The sequence below is a fragment of the Seriola dumerili genome, unplaced genomic scaffold (genome assembly GCF_002260705.1).
Source record: "Seriola dumerili isolate Sdu_G_001 unplaced genomic scaffold, Sdu_1.0 BDQW01000011.1, whole genome shotgun sequence".
Taxonomy (NCBI): Eukaryota; Metazoa; Chordata; class Actinopteri; order Carangiformes; family Carangidae; genus Seriola; species Seriola dumerili.
The window spans coordinates 4,891,144-4,910,022 of NW_019174266.1; the positions used below are offsets into that span (position 1 = coordinate 4,891,144).

The 18,879-nt window shown below is 41.4% G+C and overlaps 1 protein-coding gene across 1 annotated transcript in view; it reads left to right on the forward strand.

Annotated features, from left to right (window-relative positions):
• The window catches only part of LOC111223125 (A disintegrin and metalloproteinase with thrombospondin motifs 7-like), a 64,378-nt gene that overhangs the window by 35,080 nt on the left and 10,419 nt on the right, over window positions 1–18,879 (forward strand). The window contains exons 12-23 of the mRNA XM_022747156.1: window positions 530–699; window positions 817–950; window positions 2,483–2,603; window positions 2,991–3,235; window positions 3,989–4,130; window positions 6,389–6,515; window positions 8,315–8,528; window positions 9,986–11,815; window positions 12,239–12,391; window positions 13,191–13,364; window positions 14,398–14,544; window positions 16,217–16,379. Of these exons, the coding sequence (XP_022602877.1) occupies window positions 530–699; window positions 817–950; window positions 2,483–2,603; window positions 2,991–3,235; window positions 3,989–4,130; window positions 6,389–6,515; window positions 8,315–8,528; window positions 9,986–11,815; window positions 12,239–12,391; window positions 13,191–13,364; window positions 14,398–14,544; window positions 16,217–16,379 (3,620 nt within the window). The remainder of the gene's footprint in view (window positions 1–529; window positions 700–816; window positions 951–2,482; window positions 2,604–2,990; window positions 3,236–3,988; window positions 4,131–6,388; window positions 6,516–8,314; window positions 8,529–9,985; window positions 11,816–12,238; window positions 12,392–13,190; window positions 13,365–14,397; window positions 14,545–16,216; window positions 16,380–18,879) is intronic.

Below are 18,879 nucleotides of genomic sequence, written 5' to 3' on the forward strand. Positions count from 1 at the left end.
GAAATTTTTACTTTTACTTTTAACTTTCCTGTGGGTGCTTGTAAAAGCTGCACCTGTGGTAACAAATTGTATTTATAGAGACACTATGTTGTTACGTTGCTGGTGTAAAAACGTTTGTGTGTGTGGTCTCCGTCCGCCCAGTCTTTTCCTGTTGCTAAGGGCTGATGCATTGTATTTATACTAATTCTAATTTCTGATTGAGTGAAGTGTGAAAAGCAGTTGTATGAAGAGGTTTTTTGCCACTGAGGGAATCAAAATGTTTTCCAGTGGTTTGGGAATAATGTGTTTGTATTATATAATGCAACTATTCATAAGCTTCAGTGTCATCCTGCAAAATGTGAGCGGTTGCTCAGAGCAAGAATGGTGTCTTATCAATACACCACTTTGTTCTGTCTGTGTCTGCAAAACAAAATGACCTAAATGAAACACAGCAAATGTGACCTCAAATACATGTCGTAAAACGTCACTTGTTTTTTTAATTTAAAAGTCATTGAGCAGCACTGAAATAACATCCTTGACCATCCCACAGTCCTAAGAACAGAGGAAAGTATTGTCTGGGAGAACGACGGAGGTACAAGATCTGTAACGTCACCCCGTGTCCTCACGACCTGCCCACCTTCAGAGACGTCCAGTGTAGTCACTTTAACACCATGCCGTACAAGGGCAAGTTCTACAAGTGGGAAGCGGTCATCAACAGAGGTGAGCAGATCGAACTGTGACGAACATAAAAGCACCGTTGGTCATTATTATGCAGCGCATGTTCACCCTCATCACGACTTTGTCTTCTTCTCCGTCTGACCTCTCTTAAAACTCAAGTCAACCCCTGTGAGCTGCATTGCCGTCCACTGAATGAGCATTTCTCAGAAAAGATGCGTGATGCTGTCACTGATGGGACGCCGTGCTATGAGGGCAACAAAAGCCGAGAGATGTGCATCAATGGCATCTGTAAGGTATCAGTACTGGACCTACTATTCCACATATTCTCCATTGCCTCTTCTTCAGTTCCTCTCTCTCGATTTCCGAACGATTAACTGATGATTCCATCCTTATATCCTGTTCATTGCGCCGGTGCTTTGTTAGTCGCCCAGTATATTGAGTTGACCCTCACCTTGTTTTCACTGCAGGCGAGTGTTGTACATTTGACATTCTGCATGAAAATGAGCTTGCTGATAGAACAATATGGTGGCTGTTATCTCTCAAGATTACCGCCTGCTCTTGCCTCTCGCCTTGGGCCAAAATACCAGTCACTGATCCAGATACTGAGTGGACAGTAATCACAGACCTTGGGCTCTGATTACATGACATTTTGTGACATTTTTGTCAGGCACGAGGTTTCTCTCCTCCTCACCTGCGTCATTTTGCGTTCTGGAGAGTCGATGTAACATTAAAGATACAGGCTTAAGAAAAAAAGTTTAAGAAATCAATAATAGGGTAGATTTAGTTGTTGTCTAGTCGTAGTCCTGTTAATCATGTTGAGCTTTTGAGCAGGATTTATAGTGTTGTGGGATGAACCTTTTGTCAGTGGTGGGCTTTATTTGCTTCTTTCCATTTTCTTCTACTTGACACTTAAACAGTCTTTTTTACTGCACTACATTTATTCCCTAACTTCAATTACCAGTTTTTTTTTTTTTTTTTTTTTTACAGATTCTGATTAACAATACAAAATATAATCAACAAATACATTATGATATATTATTATGGGTGAAAACGGTGGCGGCTGTGGCTCAGGACAACTCCAGTCCGAACCCCGAATTGACTCTGATGGCTGTTCCATCAGTGTGTGTATATATTTGTGTATGTACGGTAGAAGCGCTGTATGAATCTGTGTGTGAATGGGGAAAGCATTGTAAAGAATTACAAGTGGTCAGTAAGACTAGAAAAACATATATACATACACACACACACACACATAAGTGCAGCCTGTTTACCATTTTATAGAAGGAAGAAGGATACGACTGCACTGATCCACATTCAGAAGCTGCCCAGCAGAACAGTGAATCAAGTATGATTTGATGCTAATGTTTTAGTAAAGTAACATTTTGAATTTACCAGTAAGAGAATATTTCTACACTGTATCGTTGCCACTTTTATGTAAGTAGAAGATTTGAGCGCCACAGTACGGGGTGTGAAAATAAAGATCAAGCAGCACAGAACAACATTAATGGATGTTCACTTGCATCAGCTGCCACACGTGAGAAAGTCAAAGGTACATGAGGCAAGGTGAGGCAGGGGAGTGCTCTGTCCTATTTTATTATGGCTTTTACTAAGTGATGTAAGCATGAGCAGATCATCTACAAAGGTTTATCAAGCTCTTATGTGAATGACAGATTAGAACTGTTTGGCTTTGATTTAAATCCCTCAAGAAGGAAGATGTTGAGGGATATTCAGTTTGTTGTCTAATTTTGCGTTTGTTGTGTAATCACTGTCAGGTTTATTCTAGATATTGCATTGTAGAATTTATTTTGTCGCACGTGTGTTACAGAATATAGGCTGTGACTATGTGATCGAGTCGAGTGCTGTGGAGGATCGCTGTGGCGTGTGTCATGGTAACGGATCCACCTGTACGACCGTGAAGAGGACGTTTGAGGAGAGTGAAGGACTTGGTATGTTTCTTATTCGTCATTTATTTTGGTTCAGTGAAGGGCCTTTTCCCAGCAGGTGTTTTGACATGTTACACTACATAAAGCACAGGTGTAAATAATAGAAATAATAAAACAAAATGGTTGATTGAATTCCATTTAGCTGGTTGTGTGATGTTTTTATGCATAAACTTGAATAACGTCATTATTAGTGTTGTCATCCCTGTTTCCACAGGTTGCTTATATAATCTAAAGTATTATAAAAATCGTGCATTATTATCACACATTATTGTTTTGGCCACAAGAAGAAAGACCTGGTTATGAGGTGCCATCTTCTCCACGATCTTGTCGACTGTACATCAGGAGACCTTGTGCTTCAGTTTCATTTTCATAAAACACAATGTTCTTCAGGCTATGTCGATATTGGACTGATCCCTGAGGGAGCCCGGGACATCCGCATTGAGGAGGTGGCTGAAGCGGGCAATTTCTTGGCCCTGCGAAGCGACAACCCCAACAAGTATTTTCTGAACGGTGGCTGGACGATCCAGTGGAACGGAGAGTATAAAGCAGCCGGGACAGTGTTCACCTACGTGAGGACAGGACACCTGGAAAACCTGACGTCTCCCGGGCCCACCATGGAAACACTGTGGGTTCAGGTACGATTAACAGCTTTAACTTAAAATGTTTGTGTGTTCAGAAATAAATCAAAGTGAGTTTCTGTCAGCAGAACAACAGGAAAGCGTTTTAATCACATGGAAAAGAAATGGCTAAAAAAAACAACAACAACAACAAACCAACGCTTTTGATGTACAATGTGCCGCTAGAGGAGATGCTTCTTGTTTGTTTGATTGATCAAGTTACTTTTCCATGAATGAAGAACTGGTGCAGGATGTTTATTTGCAGTATGATCACACAAATGTAGTTCTGGTTTTGGATCCTGGACCAACAAGGTCCATTCTCCTGAGCTAGTCTTTTTCTGAAATCCCCGGGTTTATCAGGGTGGGGGAGGTGGTGCTGAACATTACTAACTTGAAGCCACATAAATGGAGGGGGGGGGGGTCATAAAACTTGGCTTTGTTTCCTATAGTTTCAGTGCCATAATGTACTAAAGCAGAAAAATAACCAGACAACACTCAGCACATCATCACTACTTTGGAGACTTTACCTTTGTAGCTCTGTATGTCTCCTTCCTCACATCCTTTCAAAATCCGCATGTCTCTGTTATTATGATAGTTTACTTTGCCATAAAAAAATACTGTTCAGATAAAGCTCCTCCCTCCAAAGGGGAAACACAAACAGGAAATATGCAAAAGATATTTTTAGTTTGAGGTCTATTCCTGGGAATATTTTGTCTGATAGTCTTCTGTCCGTTTGGCAAAATTTGTAATCTGTCGGCTCGTGTGTTGCAGCTTCTCTTTCAGGAGACCAATCCAGGAGTGCGGTACGAGTACACAATCAGTCGAAATATCTCGGAGGACAACGACGGCCCCGTGTCAGTTTTCTTCTGGAAATATGGTTCATGGACTGAATGCAGTGTCACCTGTGGAGCAGGTAACAGAAACAACCAACTTCAGGTTTCGCCATAGATACGTTTTGTAGCTTTGCAGAGAAAGACGGAGAGAGAGAGAGAGAGAGAGAGGCGTAAAGAACCCACTGTTCATGGCATCTGAAACACAAACACAAGAAGTAACATGTTATATTGGTGTTTTCCTGGTGTTGAAAATCAATTACTTTAGGTCTTCTTGTGTTGTGTGCAGTACATGTGGCCCAATTAAAGGGAGGACATATAGGAAATACAGGACTTTCATCAAAATGAGAATAAAATGTCATGAAAGTAAAGGAAGTGTAACTTAAATGAGAGAAGGAAATTCACAGAAAATTCATAATTAAACTAAATAATACAGTTATACATTCTCCAACTGGTCAAACCCTTTATTTTTCTAGTTCAAAATTTTCTGTACATTCAAATAAAGAGGAAAGAAAATCACCTCATTTAAAGTTACTGATGGTTTTTGTTTTCAGTTTTTCCTTTTGTGTCGGCTGTGATTCTCAGGGTTAAATGTCTTCTCTTTCATAAAGATGAAAAAGGTAATGAAGGGAAATTCCTCAGTGCAGTTTTTAGATTAATCTAAAGTTGACCCAGAGTCTGGAAATATTAAATATAAATATGGTTGAATATTTTCCCTCAGTCTTTTGCAGCATCCAACAGAATTTTAAGATCAGTGATGTTTCATTTTAGGTTTTTAATCACACTGGCTTCTGCCTGTTTATCAAAGAATCATCAGAATCATTTCTCTATTAATGGCACCACGTTGTTTTCTGATACAGTTTCTGTGTGTCAACCTCGTCAGGATTATCTGAAACACGTTTGATTTCTACAACTAGAGTGAGGCCAAAAAAAAAAAAAAGGTTTTAATCCAGTTCATCAGGTTTCGGAGACAAATTTCATCAAAACTTCACCTCACTGTTGCAGCTTCCTCACCTGCTTTACAGAGTCCTCGTTGCCTTTGCCTCTCTGTCCCCGAGTCTTTTCACAGTTTGTTGTTTTTCCTCTGTTTATTTGTCTTTCCGCGCGGGATGAAGCTTAAATTAGCAAAACAGTTTCGATGTTTCTCTCTGTTCAGTATTCACGTCTTTCTACCTGCCAAGGCTAAACATCTGTGTATGTTGGTGGAAATAGTTTTTACGTGTGGGCTAGTCTTTGTAGGTTTCCAGGTCTTTTGAGTCCAGAGTTGGATACCGCTGTGGAGGTGAAGCTTATGACTGTAAATGCCATAAGCGCGATAGCTGTGGATGCATCAACACTAGCTTTACTATCCATCCTCACTATTATTTCTGTGGAGGAAATGCTTGGCCCGTCTCCACCTCAAGTGACATGTTTGTCCCCCCCTGGGTAAGACAAGCTGCGTCACAAAAATGAGCCCACCTGTCCTTTTCTTTAGAAAATCCACTTTCTACTCCACTTAGCCACGTAATAATTAGCATTAGCACATCAACAGACAACCCCCACATTCAAAATGCAGTAGAGCACAATACCTACTGCAGCGTGAAGCCACAGAGCAGTAACTGTTCAAGTAGCTATTAAATTTAGCCAAAAAGTAATCATCATGGCTTTGAGTGTTTTCCTGCATGTTTTTTCTCCTCCTGCCTCCATCTGGCTTCCAATCTTAGGTAGCTACCTTGTCCTTTTATGAGGTGTCTTTGAAGGTGTAAATTAGCTATCAGACACACAGTGTGGCCCTCAGCAGGCCCCTGAACAGAGGACGCAGAGAGGTGAGAGGTGTCTCCTGCTCTGATGGTGTGGAAATCCCCTCAGGGGGGCAAGAGTAATGATGGAGAGAGGTATCACAGGAGGAGATAAATCTTTCACAGCCTTAGGAAACAAGACCTTTTATGTACTGCTTTGTGTAATGCTGTCTGAAACCTGGATGTGACACTTCTCGGTGTGGCAAAAATGCAAAAGGTGTTTCGGTCCAACTCGTCTTATTTTAGATGGAGACTTTTAGAATTTGCTGAGGAAGGACAGAGAACTGATTTGTCATGGTCTGATTTTGTCACTTGCGTTAGTGTCAGATATGTATGTTAATGTTATCCGGAGTAACCTGCCAAATTTGGATTAAATTGACATTTTTTAACACTGGAATTGTTGTTTTTTCAATTACATTTAAAAGCCTTTGAAACCAGATGGATGTTTTGATTCATGACTCAGTAGTGTTTCCTGTTGGATCCTGGTTTTATAATGTAGAAATATGTCGCTGTGTCTTCAGTAATGTTGTTTATCTTTTAATCTCCTCTCACTGCTATTCCAGGTGTTCAGAGGCAGATTGTCCACTGTGTGGAAAAGACAACTGGGATAGTGGAGGAGCACTTCTGTGACCCCTTAACCCGTCCTGATGATAACCAAACCAGCTGTAGCAAGGATCCATGTCCAGCCATGTGAGTTGACATTAATGACACCAGCAGTTGGCAAATAAATGTTGCTTTTCAACCTCTGCAGGAGCAAAACACACTGTAGTTTAATAATCCAAGCCACCAAATCCAAGGTTACTGCTGGAGTCAGAGGTTTAGTATATGACTGTACTGCAGAAAAATATTCCACTGGTAATTGTAACAGAATAATGTAAAAAGAAACTGCATTTCTAATAGCTTTGAAATGGAATAAGTGTCCTCGATAAAGCCATTTTAACAGTAAAGATTACATTCTTTACTGTTTCTTTCAACTTGATTGACCTCAAAATGTCATATACATGGGTTTATAGCTGCACATGCTACTACTTTTATCATAATTTATCAGCTCACATCTATCAGAATGTACAAGTTCAATCTTCAGAAGTGGTTTGTTCGTGACTTTTAACAATCCTACATCTGTACCTTTCTAAAGCACTTAAAGAGGCATTGACTTACGTAGGATAAAAAGCTTTATTAATGTTGTTCATTCAGTTTATCAAAGCCGTTTGCTTCCTTGAGTCGTGTCTTGATAACTGCATTATTTTTATAACTTAATGTTGGTGGATCTTTACCGGGAGTGTTTTGTAAAGGGAGGTGAGCGCTCGAGGACAAGGGGGGACTCTGTGGAGAATAAAACTTATTTTTCCTATATTTCCACCACCACTTTTCGATTGTATTTATTTTTGTTGTTCAGTCCCCCAGAATTGAGGACAAATTATGGTTATTTTGAAAGCACGACCTCTCCATACCAGACATGAGAGGTATAATAGCTGGTTGGACGCAGCTGGCAGGTTGCTTCACTGAGATCAAAGACACACCACTCCTCAGATATTTTTACTCCCACACATGTTATTGCATCAGAGTGCAGCTTGTTACCTTGTGGTAGCATCAGCAGTGAAAGTAGCTCAATTTGCTTTCAATTTGCAGAAAGACTGTTTCTGGATCAGCAGCAGCAGCTGCACTGCTCCAGAAAATGCACCGAGCTTTGGTCACTATTTTTGTAGACGTTACAAGTAATGTTGAAAGGACAATGTGTGTGTTGTTGAAAGGTTTTTGCATGATGTGTTGTTGTGTAATGTTTTTAAGAGTGATCGAATTAATGAAAATGAAAATACTTTTATTTTCACTGTTGGCGAGACACACACAGGAACTTCAAGAATGAATAGATTTAGTTTATTTTGCAGTAAACCAAGAATTAGCCACAGCCCAGAGCTTCTACTACACTTTCAATCCAAACAGCCGTGTTTTTCCACAAAAAACACCATTAACATGAAAATTCACACTTGCTGGTATCACAGATAATTTTTTGATAATGACACCAACAACTTTCAGTAATGACAAGCTTTGAAACAAACGTAATAACCACCGTGCTATGGAGGAGCAAAGGTCCCAGTCTGTTTCACTTTCTGTCTCTATCGCCCTTTTACAAAGTAAACATCTCAGTAATGGTTGTTCATTTGTGAAGTTGGTGTTTGGCTTGTAACAGTGTATTTCATCACTTGGCAGCTGAAAATGTGCATCAAGTTGGAGGCTCAAAGGCGCTACTTTACTGAAGCAAAACTACAGACATTGCTATTGACCATTAACCAGAGTAACCCCAAAGACACAATGTGGACATTGTGCGCTGGGGTCCGATAAAATCATACTCAGTGAACCTCTATAACAGTCATCTAAAGCTGTGATTCTGAGTCATCTAGTTTTGCGAAGCTGTAATATATTGTCCTTTTTCCGTCACAAGTGAACAATTAAATTGGAAATCTTTGCATCTTTTGTGTGTCTGTGTTTAGATGGTGGGTTGGGGAGTGGCAGAAATGCTCAGCAAGCTGTGGGGGCTCGGGCTTGGCTAAAAGGACGGTGCTCTGCATCCAGGCAGTAAGTGTGGAGGAGCAGGAAGCCCTGCAGCCCGGTGAATGCGAACACATGCCCAAACCTGAATCTCTGTCCTCCTGCAACACACACATCCCCTGCCCAGCAGACTGGAGCACTGGCAGCTGGTCAAAGGTGGGTCTGGGCTGGGATATATTCTGGTTTGTGGGCAACTGTGCCGTTTCAAAAGGAAATGAAAATGCAAATTATTCTGTCTGTCTCCAGAAATTTATACAGCCGCTTTCACATTTTGCGAGAAGCTCTTTCTGTGGTCAGTGATGTTAAATTATTCAGCGAGGAATACGGGGAAAGTCATTCTAGTTCTTGTTTGGGCAGCACGTGCCTCAGGACGCTTTCATATCTTGAGAGATTTAACTGAGACAGACAGACAGACAGACAGACAGACAGACAGACAGACAGACAGACAGACAGACAGACAGACAGACAGACAGACAGACAGACAGACAGACAGACAGACAGACATCCCTTTTGCTACACGCAAGATTCACCTTTTATTGGTAGAGATGATTTATGCTGCTGCTGAATGCTCAGGTACCACAGTGGTAACTACACAGAGGTCATGTCCTTTATTTCCATCTCTGCTTTTCACACAGAGAAGCAACATGTTTAAAAATAAACGAATGACCTTTAAGATACTTCCTCAAATTGAAGCCTGATTTTTTTTTTTTTTTTTTTTGTGCAGACCCCAGGAAGTCTAGCAAATAATTTTTTGGAAGCTAATGGAGAGCCAGAAAGTAAAAGTGTATTAACAGCATTTACAGCCTGCATTTAAAAAAAGTTCACTGCGGTCTGACCCCTCTCCTGCTGTGTCTCTGTACCTCATTATTGTCGTGGCTCTAGGTAAGACGATGTCAGTCTGACAGATGGTCAGTACACAACTTAGTGTCAAGGCTGAAATATCTCAACGACTGTTGGATGGTTCGCCAAGACATTACAGACAAAGAGGATGAACTCTGTTGACTTTGGTAATCCCTGACTTTTCCGGATAAGTCGCCAGCAGCTCGACATTTGTGCTTCTGAGGGGCTGCTGTGAAATTTCGTCCACACATTCATGCCCCCCTCAGGATGAGTTGTAGTAACTTGGTGATCCCTCAAAACTTTTCCTCTTGCACCATCACCAGGTCAAAATTTCTGTTTCAGTCTAAGACAAGCTTGAAGCCTCAATGTGAGAGTAGTAGTAGACCAGAACAGCATTACATATTGATTGACGACTGTGAGCTCTCTACCCTGACTGTGGCCTTCTCTGATTGGTTCTGATGTTTTTGAAGCTCACTATAAACTTTAGAGGGGATTATCTCTGCACTGCTGCCAGGATATTCTGTGTTACAGAAGCCTTGACCGACACCTCTCCACTTCCAGATATGTTGTAGAGAATATTTCAACTAAATATATTAGAAAAAAGTTACACTCATGTAGTTTAGATGTATCTTTTTCCTTCAGGAAACCATCAATTCAGGTTTATCTTGCTTTGCTTTTTTAGTTTTTACCTTTTAAATGCATTTGTTTGATGATGTATACCAGTTGAGCTTGTGATGCATTTCATTAGCATTGTTCTCTTTCCTTTCCTGCAGTGTTCGCTGACTTGTGGAAGTGGAGTGCGTCGGCGTAATGTCACCTGCTCTAGAAACACAGGCGCTGACTGTGACCCCCACAAGAAACCTCTAGCTGTCAGCACCTGTTACCTTCAGGACTGTCCGCGGGTTGTGGATAACTTTGGAGGTATCGACTGGTCGGGAAGCGGCTGGTCGAGCAAAGAAGTGCTCAATGAAATTAACTCCATTCCTGAAGCCAAACCTCCTCCCAAATTCAGCACCACCAGAGCCCAGCCGAGAAATCATAATGACCTTAATGACATCGTTGAGGGAGATTTTCACTACCACAATAACATTGAAAATATTGATCAAAACAGTGTGCAAGTCGACGATTTTTACTATGACTATAATTTTATCAATTTCCATGAAGACTTGTCGGATGACTTTGAGACTGAAGGAAATGATTCAGGGGACAGTCACAGACTCGATGCTCCGCAGGAGGACAAGCTGACACACAGAGCGAAAGAATATGCCATTACTGAAACTACAAGAGCTCCCACAGTTATTTCAGCCATTTCTACCATTTCAAAGACCACCGCCCACATTCTGAGCACTGGAGAGCCACAGACCACAGATGTGGACAAGGTGAAGGACGACGAAAAGTCAGCAACAAAGGAGTCTGTTCAGACGAATTCTGAAAACTTGGACGACTTCCTGGCTGAGGATTATCTCCTGCCCGTGTCTCCTACTCACTCACCGCCAATGTCTACGACTCAGCATTCACAAACACTAAAAGAGACACATGACGATGAGTGGTGGCCTGAAACCATTAGCACAATGCCTAGTCTGGATTTCACTACAAAGGAGCCTGAACGGGATGTGAAATGGGGACAATATGGGGAGGAGGCTGAAAATAACTATTACAGTTTCACTGAGGAGGAAAATCCCACTGTGCTTGTCACGGTGACTCCAAAACATGTTGCTCCTACTCCCAGACATCAAACAATTATTAGTGCTATTGTCTCCACAACAGCGAGTGCTCGGGAGACAGAGGGACGTGATGATTATGAGTACAGTCTCAATGAAAAAAGCACACTAGGTCCGGATGTCTCTGCAGACCAAGAGGATGCAGAGAGTCCAGAACCTGTCGGCTCTCCCACGCCTGAAACTCTCATTCAGGTCAGGACTGTAGTCCAGCTGGACGAAAGTGATTCAGAAATACCTCAAACAACCAGCCAATCAATAATATTTCCAACTGCCTTCACATTGGAGGATTTGGACTTGGATCAGACTCATTTTAATACGGTATATGGCACGAGCGAGGGCAATACATGGGATCCTGACCTTGACCTCGGTACAACCTCACTTCCTGCCTCTCAGAAATCCACTACTCTCCCAGTTTCCTTTCTGCCAAGCTCAGGTAACCGAGAGGCCTCTGATGAGTCCACATCATTAACTGGAACAGAAATCATACCTCCTACGAACCCGGAGGGAGCCACTCGGCCTTCTCCAGCTGATCTCCTGCCAGCTCAAACGGAGCAGGTACCTACAAAACCCGCCGACACGGAAACAACTGGAACAGATTCCACACTCCAGGCGCCGCCGTTTGATTTAGCTGGTTTTGACTACAATGAAATAGTCATTCCCCCGATGGTGAGGAGCAGCGGTGACAGTGATCCCGGCCCTTCACATCAGCTTCCAACAAACTCGCCAGCCGCTCCTCGACCTAGCACAACAGCGGTAACGTCCATCGACTCACCAACACCTGCCGTGCTCCTTCTGCCAACCCATCCGCCTCCATCTGCCCAAACTTCAGCCTCCACACGAGTCACTACCGCTGCCTACTGGGTCACCGGCAACTGGAGCGCTGTGAGTCTGCGTTAGTCCTCACACTCTGAACCCCAGCTGTGTCTCACTATTTATGTCTCTTCTGTTATGTAGACACACTGCATCCTGTTTTGGTCCCTGCACATATTTTCGTTAATACTTTGGAGACGCTATTTCACCTAGAGCCAATGCAACTAATGTCTGTTTACGTTATGAATTTTTGTGGCACATTTGAAAGATGGTTGCTTCTCCTCTCACCGCTGCTGTATTGTACATCACTTTTTAAAGAATTTGCATTAATTTACATCATGAAAACGGTGAAAGTCTGACCATGATGCGCAGGATTTGCATTAATATCAGTGAGGCTTGTTATGCATGCTGGAGCTGTTTATACATCCAACCCTCAGTTCATGAAGTTGACGTAGTTTTTTTTTTTTTCTTTCCTGTTACTGCACTTGTGGACAGTGCTCCACCAGCTGCGGCCTCGGTGCTATCTGGAGGACTTTGGCTTGCAGTACTGGCTCAGACTCTGACTGTGATCCGGCCAAGAGGCCTGCACCAGCCCAGCGCTGTTACCTGCGCCCCTGCTCCACATGGAATATTGGGGAGTGGAGTAAGGTGAGATAGCTACCAAAATCAGTGTTTGATATGATCATGGTTTTCCTGTAGGTTTTTACAAATTGTTACCCTGAAAAATAGCTGTATTTAAAAAAAAAATTGTTTTATTTCGTTTATTATGACATAGATTTTAGTATTTATTTTGACACATTTTAGCCACAGCTGTTTCAACACTTTGGTCAAGAGTGAAATATCTCAACAACTACTCAATGGAGTGCCAGGAAATTAGATATTCATGGTCCACAGTGGATAAACTCCAATGACTTTGGTGATCCTCTGACTTTATTTAGAGCCAACATGAGGGTGACATTTGTAGCTTTGAGGGGAATTTCTACTGAATAGATTGTCATTAAATTTAGTTGAAACATTCATGTTCCCCTCAGGGCGAGTTTGTGCTTTTAATCATTAAATTAAACTTTAATTATTTGCTTAGCTCAAAGTATCACTGACCTTATGTACAGCCTCACAGAGGCAGCGGTGCAGCTGCAGACTCTTGGTTAATATTCAAAATAAACACTGAAGATGATGAGATTATAGTACCATATGATTAAAGTCACTCACATCTTATCCAGATGTGGTAAGTCAAAGGCATCTGAAAGTGTTGTCAGGTCTTGAAAACATTTAGCTTCTCATCCATCAGTAAAAGCTGCCTTCAGTTCACTTAAGCTTCCTTGATGAGTGATGAAACCCATTAAAACCACACAGCAAATCCAGTTGCCTTAGACTCGCTACCACTGGATACTTACAAGCTCCAGCAGCTCAAGCTGTTTGATAACAAAGACGCCATGTGTTTTCCCAGTGCTCCAAGAACTGTGAAGGTGGCATTAAATCACGAGAGGTCCAGTGTTTCGACATGCGGGATCAAAGGCCCCTACGACCTTTCCACTGCCGGGCCATGTCCTCCAGGCCACAAACACAATTGCCCTGTAACCTCCAGCCGTGTCTCGACTGGTACACCTCCTCCTGGGGTCAGGTGAGTACTGAGAGGCAAATAATGAGAGATGTTGTGAAAAAATTACTGTGGCGTATACATGCTTTCTAAATAGGATAAAATGGAAGGTAAGGTAGCAGTGAAACGGTTATCTGACAACATTTTCACAAACCATTTAACAGGATGATTATACCTACATTTCCTTTTCTTTATAATACTGCACAGATTTTTCAAAGCGTACATTGTGGTGTATTTTCAGTTTTTCAATATATTTCTTCCTGCCCTTCCAGTAACTGTTTTTTCTAATTATTTCAGTGCAAAAGAAAATCAATTTGAGGTGTGAGGTGGTGGCTGCTGCTTGAAATAGAAAATCAGTCAACATTCAGTCCATTTTAGAATGATGTTGTTGTTGTTGTTGTTGTGGTTGTGTGTTTGTGGTGTGTGTCATCTGCATCGATGCCTTCAGGTGGGAGGTTGTGAGAGGTTGAGCGCTTCAGTCCCAAGATACATTGTAACTCGAGAATGAAGTGCTCAAGGTTAAGGAATGAAAAAAAGTAAACGCAGAGGACAGTCAACTATGAAACATACCGTAGTTGTCATCAAAAGTATAATATGACTGATTGTAGTGAAAACAATAGTAATAGTCTTAGATTTTTGAGCTTCCCACAAGCATTTGAACCCATCAACAAGTGGGACATCTGAGAAGAAGCTGTGCTTTCAACTGAATCATTATGCAACAATTATGTGACAAAAAAGACTAAATGTCTCACAATTTCTGCAATGTGTCTGCGAGTGTCTGCAATTTGATTTTTCTGTTGTACTGAAATGAACAAAAGCCAGTGACTACTTGGGAGGTCCTGAAAATGCATTCAAAAGTTTTAAACAGCAACAGTGTGTTGTCGTGGGCAGGGATGTAAAGTACGCACAAACACTTTGCAGTGTAATAGTGAGTCATGCAAAAATACCGATATTATCGTTTTGATTGTAGATAGATAATAGAAAACTCTCTCAACTCTGTCAAGACTGTACTGCATGTACCAAAACACACGTCTGTCATTGTGTGTGTGTTGTTCAGTGCTCTGAGGTGTGTGGAGGAGGTGAGCAGCAGCGAATTGTCACCTGTCCAGAGGAGGATCGCTGCGACAGGGACCTTCAGCCCAGCAACATCCAATCATGTAACATCCAGCCTTGTGCTCAGTGGCTCACTGGCTCGTGGGGACAGGTAGGCTACACTACACACACACACACATACACACACGTGCAAAACAAAACAGCTCAAAACAGCTCAAATAAGAGAGAATAATCCAGCAGAATCATAGAGCAATTTCATGAAGAATGTGCCCTGATTTTCAACTTAATGTGGTGTTAATACCAGAGGGACAAACAATGCAAATTACATTTTAGCCAGTAATTCATGTTGTCTATCCCACTATTCTTTTTCTAAAGCACCTACACTGTTCAGTCACAGTAATCCAGACTGTGATTTTAAAAAGATGTGAGCGATTTGTCAACAATTGCAGTTTGAAAGTACGTAAACCTGTCCTAAAGATCCTGACAGAAAACTCAATACACGACTTCAACCACAGACACCAACAAGATTTAAACGATTACTTCATTATTTTTTAGCTATATAACACAGGATAATTTAGCAAACACCCCGGCACCTGGCTGAGAGATTTTTACATGTGATGGTTTAGTGAAAGGAGCAGGTGCGGACATGGAGGTGCGATATAAAGGACTTAAGAGAGACATCTGAGGTCCTGGTCACTAAAAACGGGGAAAGTGATGGTTTGCTTGAGAGGGAGATGCAGCGAGACTGGTTGAAGGATTGACCAGAGAAATAAAGAGAAACGTATTGACTGGGTGTTATATGTAAATAATATATACAAGAACCAGAGAAAGAATTTTGGGCAGAAAAACAAAACAGAAAGAAAACTGTGACCTAGACCCAGATAAGCAACAACAAAAAATTAATGGATAGACTATGTCAGCCGTGTACCAAGGCGATATAGCCTCTCGAGCTGAGGTTCCACTGCTCCTTCATTATTCGCTGTTCGTGTCCAGAATTGGTATCGACTTCTTAACCTGACTGGCAGTAGATAAAATCCTAAATATCCATTTTTTTCCCTTGGTCACATCGAGTAGTAAAGACAGGATTTTTGAAATGCACAGACAAAAGCATGTCACCTAACTGTGGGTAACAATTCAATCTCCCAGAATCCACATTATCACCCACAATCAGTGTGTCAATACACAATTAAACAGCTGCAGGCGGTCGTCTTGTAGAAACCTGGCCGCACTGGGAATTATGACTGTTATCTGAATTGCAGTTCTGTCCACAAAGGCAGGTCTTTTAGTAGAGTCTTTTTAATCCCTGAAGCAGCGGTGGCAAAACAGAGTCTAAAAATCTTTAATCTGAACACGTCGAGATAAAACGTGTCCACAACACCATTTATATTATGACTGTTGTTGAGTATGTGCAAACAGGAGCACAGTGTAATGCTTACAAAAGCTGCTGCTATCAGTAGCCCAATCAGAGTGTAAAAAGTCTCCCTATTTTTCATTTCTCTGAAGGAATTTGGCTCCTCAGATCCTCAGTGATTTGTGAGTAAGTTCAGTGGTTTGATACGAAGTGCTGGATAAAAAAATAAAGTGTTTGGTCCTAAAACGCAACAGTGATGGCTGTCAGCCCTGCTGTAATGAACTGAAATGACATTTTATCAGTCAGTGCGTGTTGAGCCTGTTGAACTCCGCGTCAATCTCAATCATAAAAGCTGGAGAAGAAAACACAAGGGTCATATCGTGACAACAAATAAAACTACAAAATGAATGTGAGGTGTTTTGACAATGTAAAAACGAGGAAGAAAAACCGCATCACTGTTTTGTCCCTGCAGTGTTCAGCGTCTTGTGGAGGCGGAGTCCAGCAACGACTCATCAAATGTGTGGACACGAAGGCCGAGACGGACGACGAAGTTGATCAAACTCAATGTGACCATGAGTCGCAGCCTGAGAGCACCCAGAAGTGTAACATACAGGAGTGTGAGAGCGCCCCCTCTGGTGAGTGAATCAAGCTGTAACCAAACAATCTCTACCACTTGAATTCAGCTGGTCAGTGAGTGATGTACGGTCATATAGGATTACTCCTCTATTTGCCTCTGAAGTATAGGACCAATAGAATCAGGTAATAACAGCATCTTGTGTGATTATCATGTCTGCAGAGAGCGCTTGAGGACTGTGCCTTCAGCTAATGCTTCAGTGAAAAAGATTAAATCCAAAAGACTCTTCACTGTTCTCCAGATCCCTGTTGTGGAGCTTGGGGAGGGGTGGGTTGTATTTTGCATGTATTTGCATTTCTTATGAACAGTATATGAAGAAACTAGTGGACTTAAATGTTTCAGTTTCATGTACATTTTAATAGCAACTACATAAGAGTGACCTAAAAGCCCTACTGTGGTGGTCAATGTGTGCTTAAACCTAGATTGCAGAACAGAATGGATTTTTGGTTTACTTTAAGACACAGTAGTCCATTTGTTCGCGAGAGAGAGTTTGGATGCTCTCCCAGTGTTTGCTCCGGTTTTCTATGAAAATCCTAAACCACGATTAGTTGCTAGACTCAGTCCCCAGCAACCCTGAACAGGATGAACGGGTACAGGAAATGGATGAAAGGACAGGTTCACTTAAAGAGTCGGTACTGGCTCAGGAAATGTTGTCTCATTATATCTGTGTGCACGTCAAAATTTTGTAAGAAACATACACATTTTTAACATCCTTTGCCTCATTCATATCTCTGAACAACCTTGTTTTTATGTACCATCACCATCTGGAACACAGGAGGCATTTTAAGTTTGTTTGTACCTTCTGTTTATATCAGAAATGTAATTTAATTTATAATATGAAAAATGTGAAAACCAAAACAACAAACAAAAGAACAATTTCTATTAAAAATAAGAAAACAAATTGAAAAAAAATCTATTTAAATTGTTTTGTTTTTATAAGGCTAATAAACAAGCCACCTATAGCCTCTATAAATGGAATATATAGATGTATTGAACAAACAGCACTGATGAACATTTGACTTAAAGTCATTAGAAATAAGCCTCAGGTTGCACTACATTAGTAAAGATCTTATAATTGAAACTTATAATTGAAGCAATGTATTTTTTATTGTTTTAAGGTGATTTGTAAATCAAACTCAAATTTAAATGTATCGCGATGAATCTCTGCCATGTTGTTTAGGAGTGTCTGCAGCGTGAGGCGTTTTTGACTTGATGAATCGATGCGATATAAGACCAATGTCACACGTCAGCTACTGACACACACAGAAGAATATTTAGAAACGTTTCTGTCCAGCATTAACATATGAACACATGAAAACATTATGAAACATCCCAGGGTGTCACATGACCTCCATTTCACTGTGGTCACTTTGCCAAAATTGCTGCACCGTGCAGCTCTGTTCCTGAGGGTTTGGTGTTTTTGTTTTGGTTTTTTTTACCGATGCTTGCAGTGTGGCTCAGTGGATGGCAGTGTTGGTCTGTCTTTTGGTTGGATGGACTGGAGGCACTGCCATGAAGTTCTGTGCAGACACTCGTGGCTCTGAGAGGATGAATCCTACTGATGTTGCTGATCCCTTGACTTTTCCTCAGGAGCCACCAGCAGTTTGACATTTGTGGGTTTGAGTGAAATGTCTCAACAACTACTGGCTGTATTGCCATGAAATCCAGTCCAGATACCTTTGGTGCCAAAGTGTGAGGATCTTTCATTTCTTTGTTTATTATCACCAAACCCCAGGAAGTAGTCTAAGAGTCTGAGATGAGATGTTTGGATTTGTGCTGGCAGATCCGCTGATGTGTGTGTATGTACGTGTCTTACTGCAAGACGAGAGGATGGACCCACACGTCAAGCGACTGCAGCAGAACTATAGGGCATCTGAAGATGCACTTTACACAAAGGAAAAATTCTGACCTTGCAGCAGGGCTGTTAATCAGACAGCGGCTGTTTACACACGTCATTGGGGATATTAAGTGAACAGTCAAACTGGAGCAATCGCCAAGACCTTCAGCGTGAATTAGGGTTGTGGATCTCGAGAACTCCAACAAAAAGGTATTTCAACTCGAGTACACAACAAAGAACACACAGAATGTACACAGAGGTAAATCCATTTACAGCCTCCATTTCTGACTTATTTCCTTTATCAAACCTATTTAGTCTTGAAGGACAAGTGGGACATGAAATGTTAAAGCTCTGAGACATTATAATGCCCCTAATGTTTTTTTTTTAAATTAATTTCAGTATTTCATGGTACTAGCTGTTTTGACCACATGAAGCAGTGAGCTTTGCCACACTTGGCCCTCAACAGTAGCGTTGATATCTGTAGGAATCCACCCGCTCTTCCTCTAATGATGCAACATCACAAGACCAGTGGAAAGACTGACTGTAGTAGCCTCAAAGCTCTTCTTTGTTAACAGCCACACAGAACAACTTTTTTTTTTTTTTCAAACTTTGAGCCAAAGACATTTGCAATCAAAGCAACTATTCACAATGGTAAATTATAAGC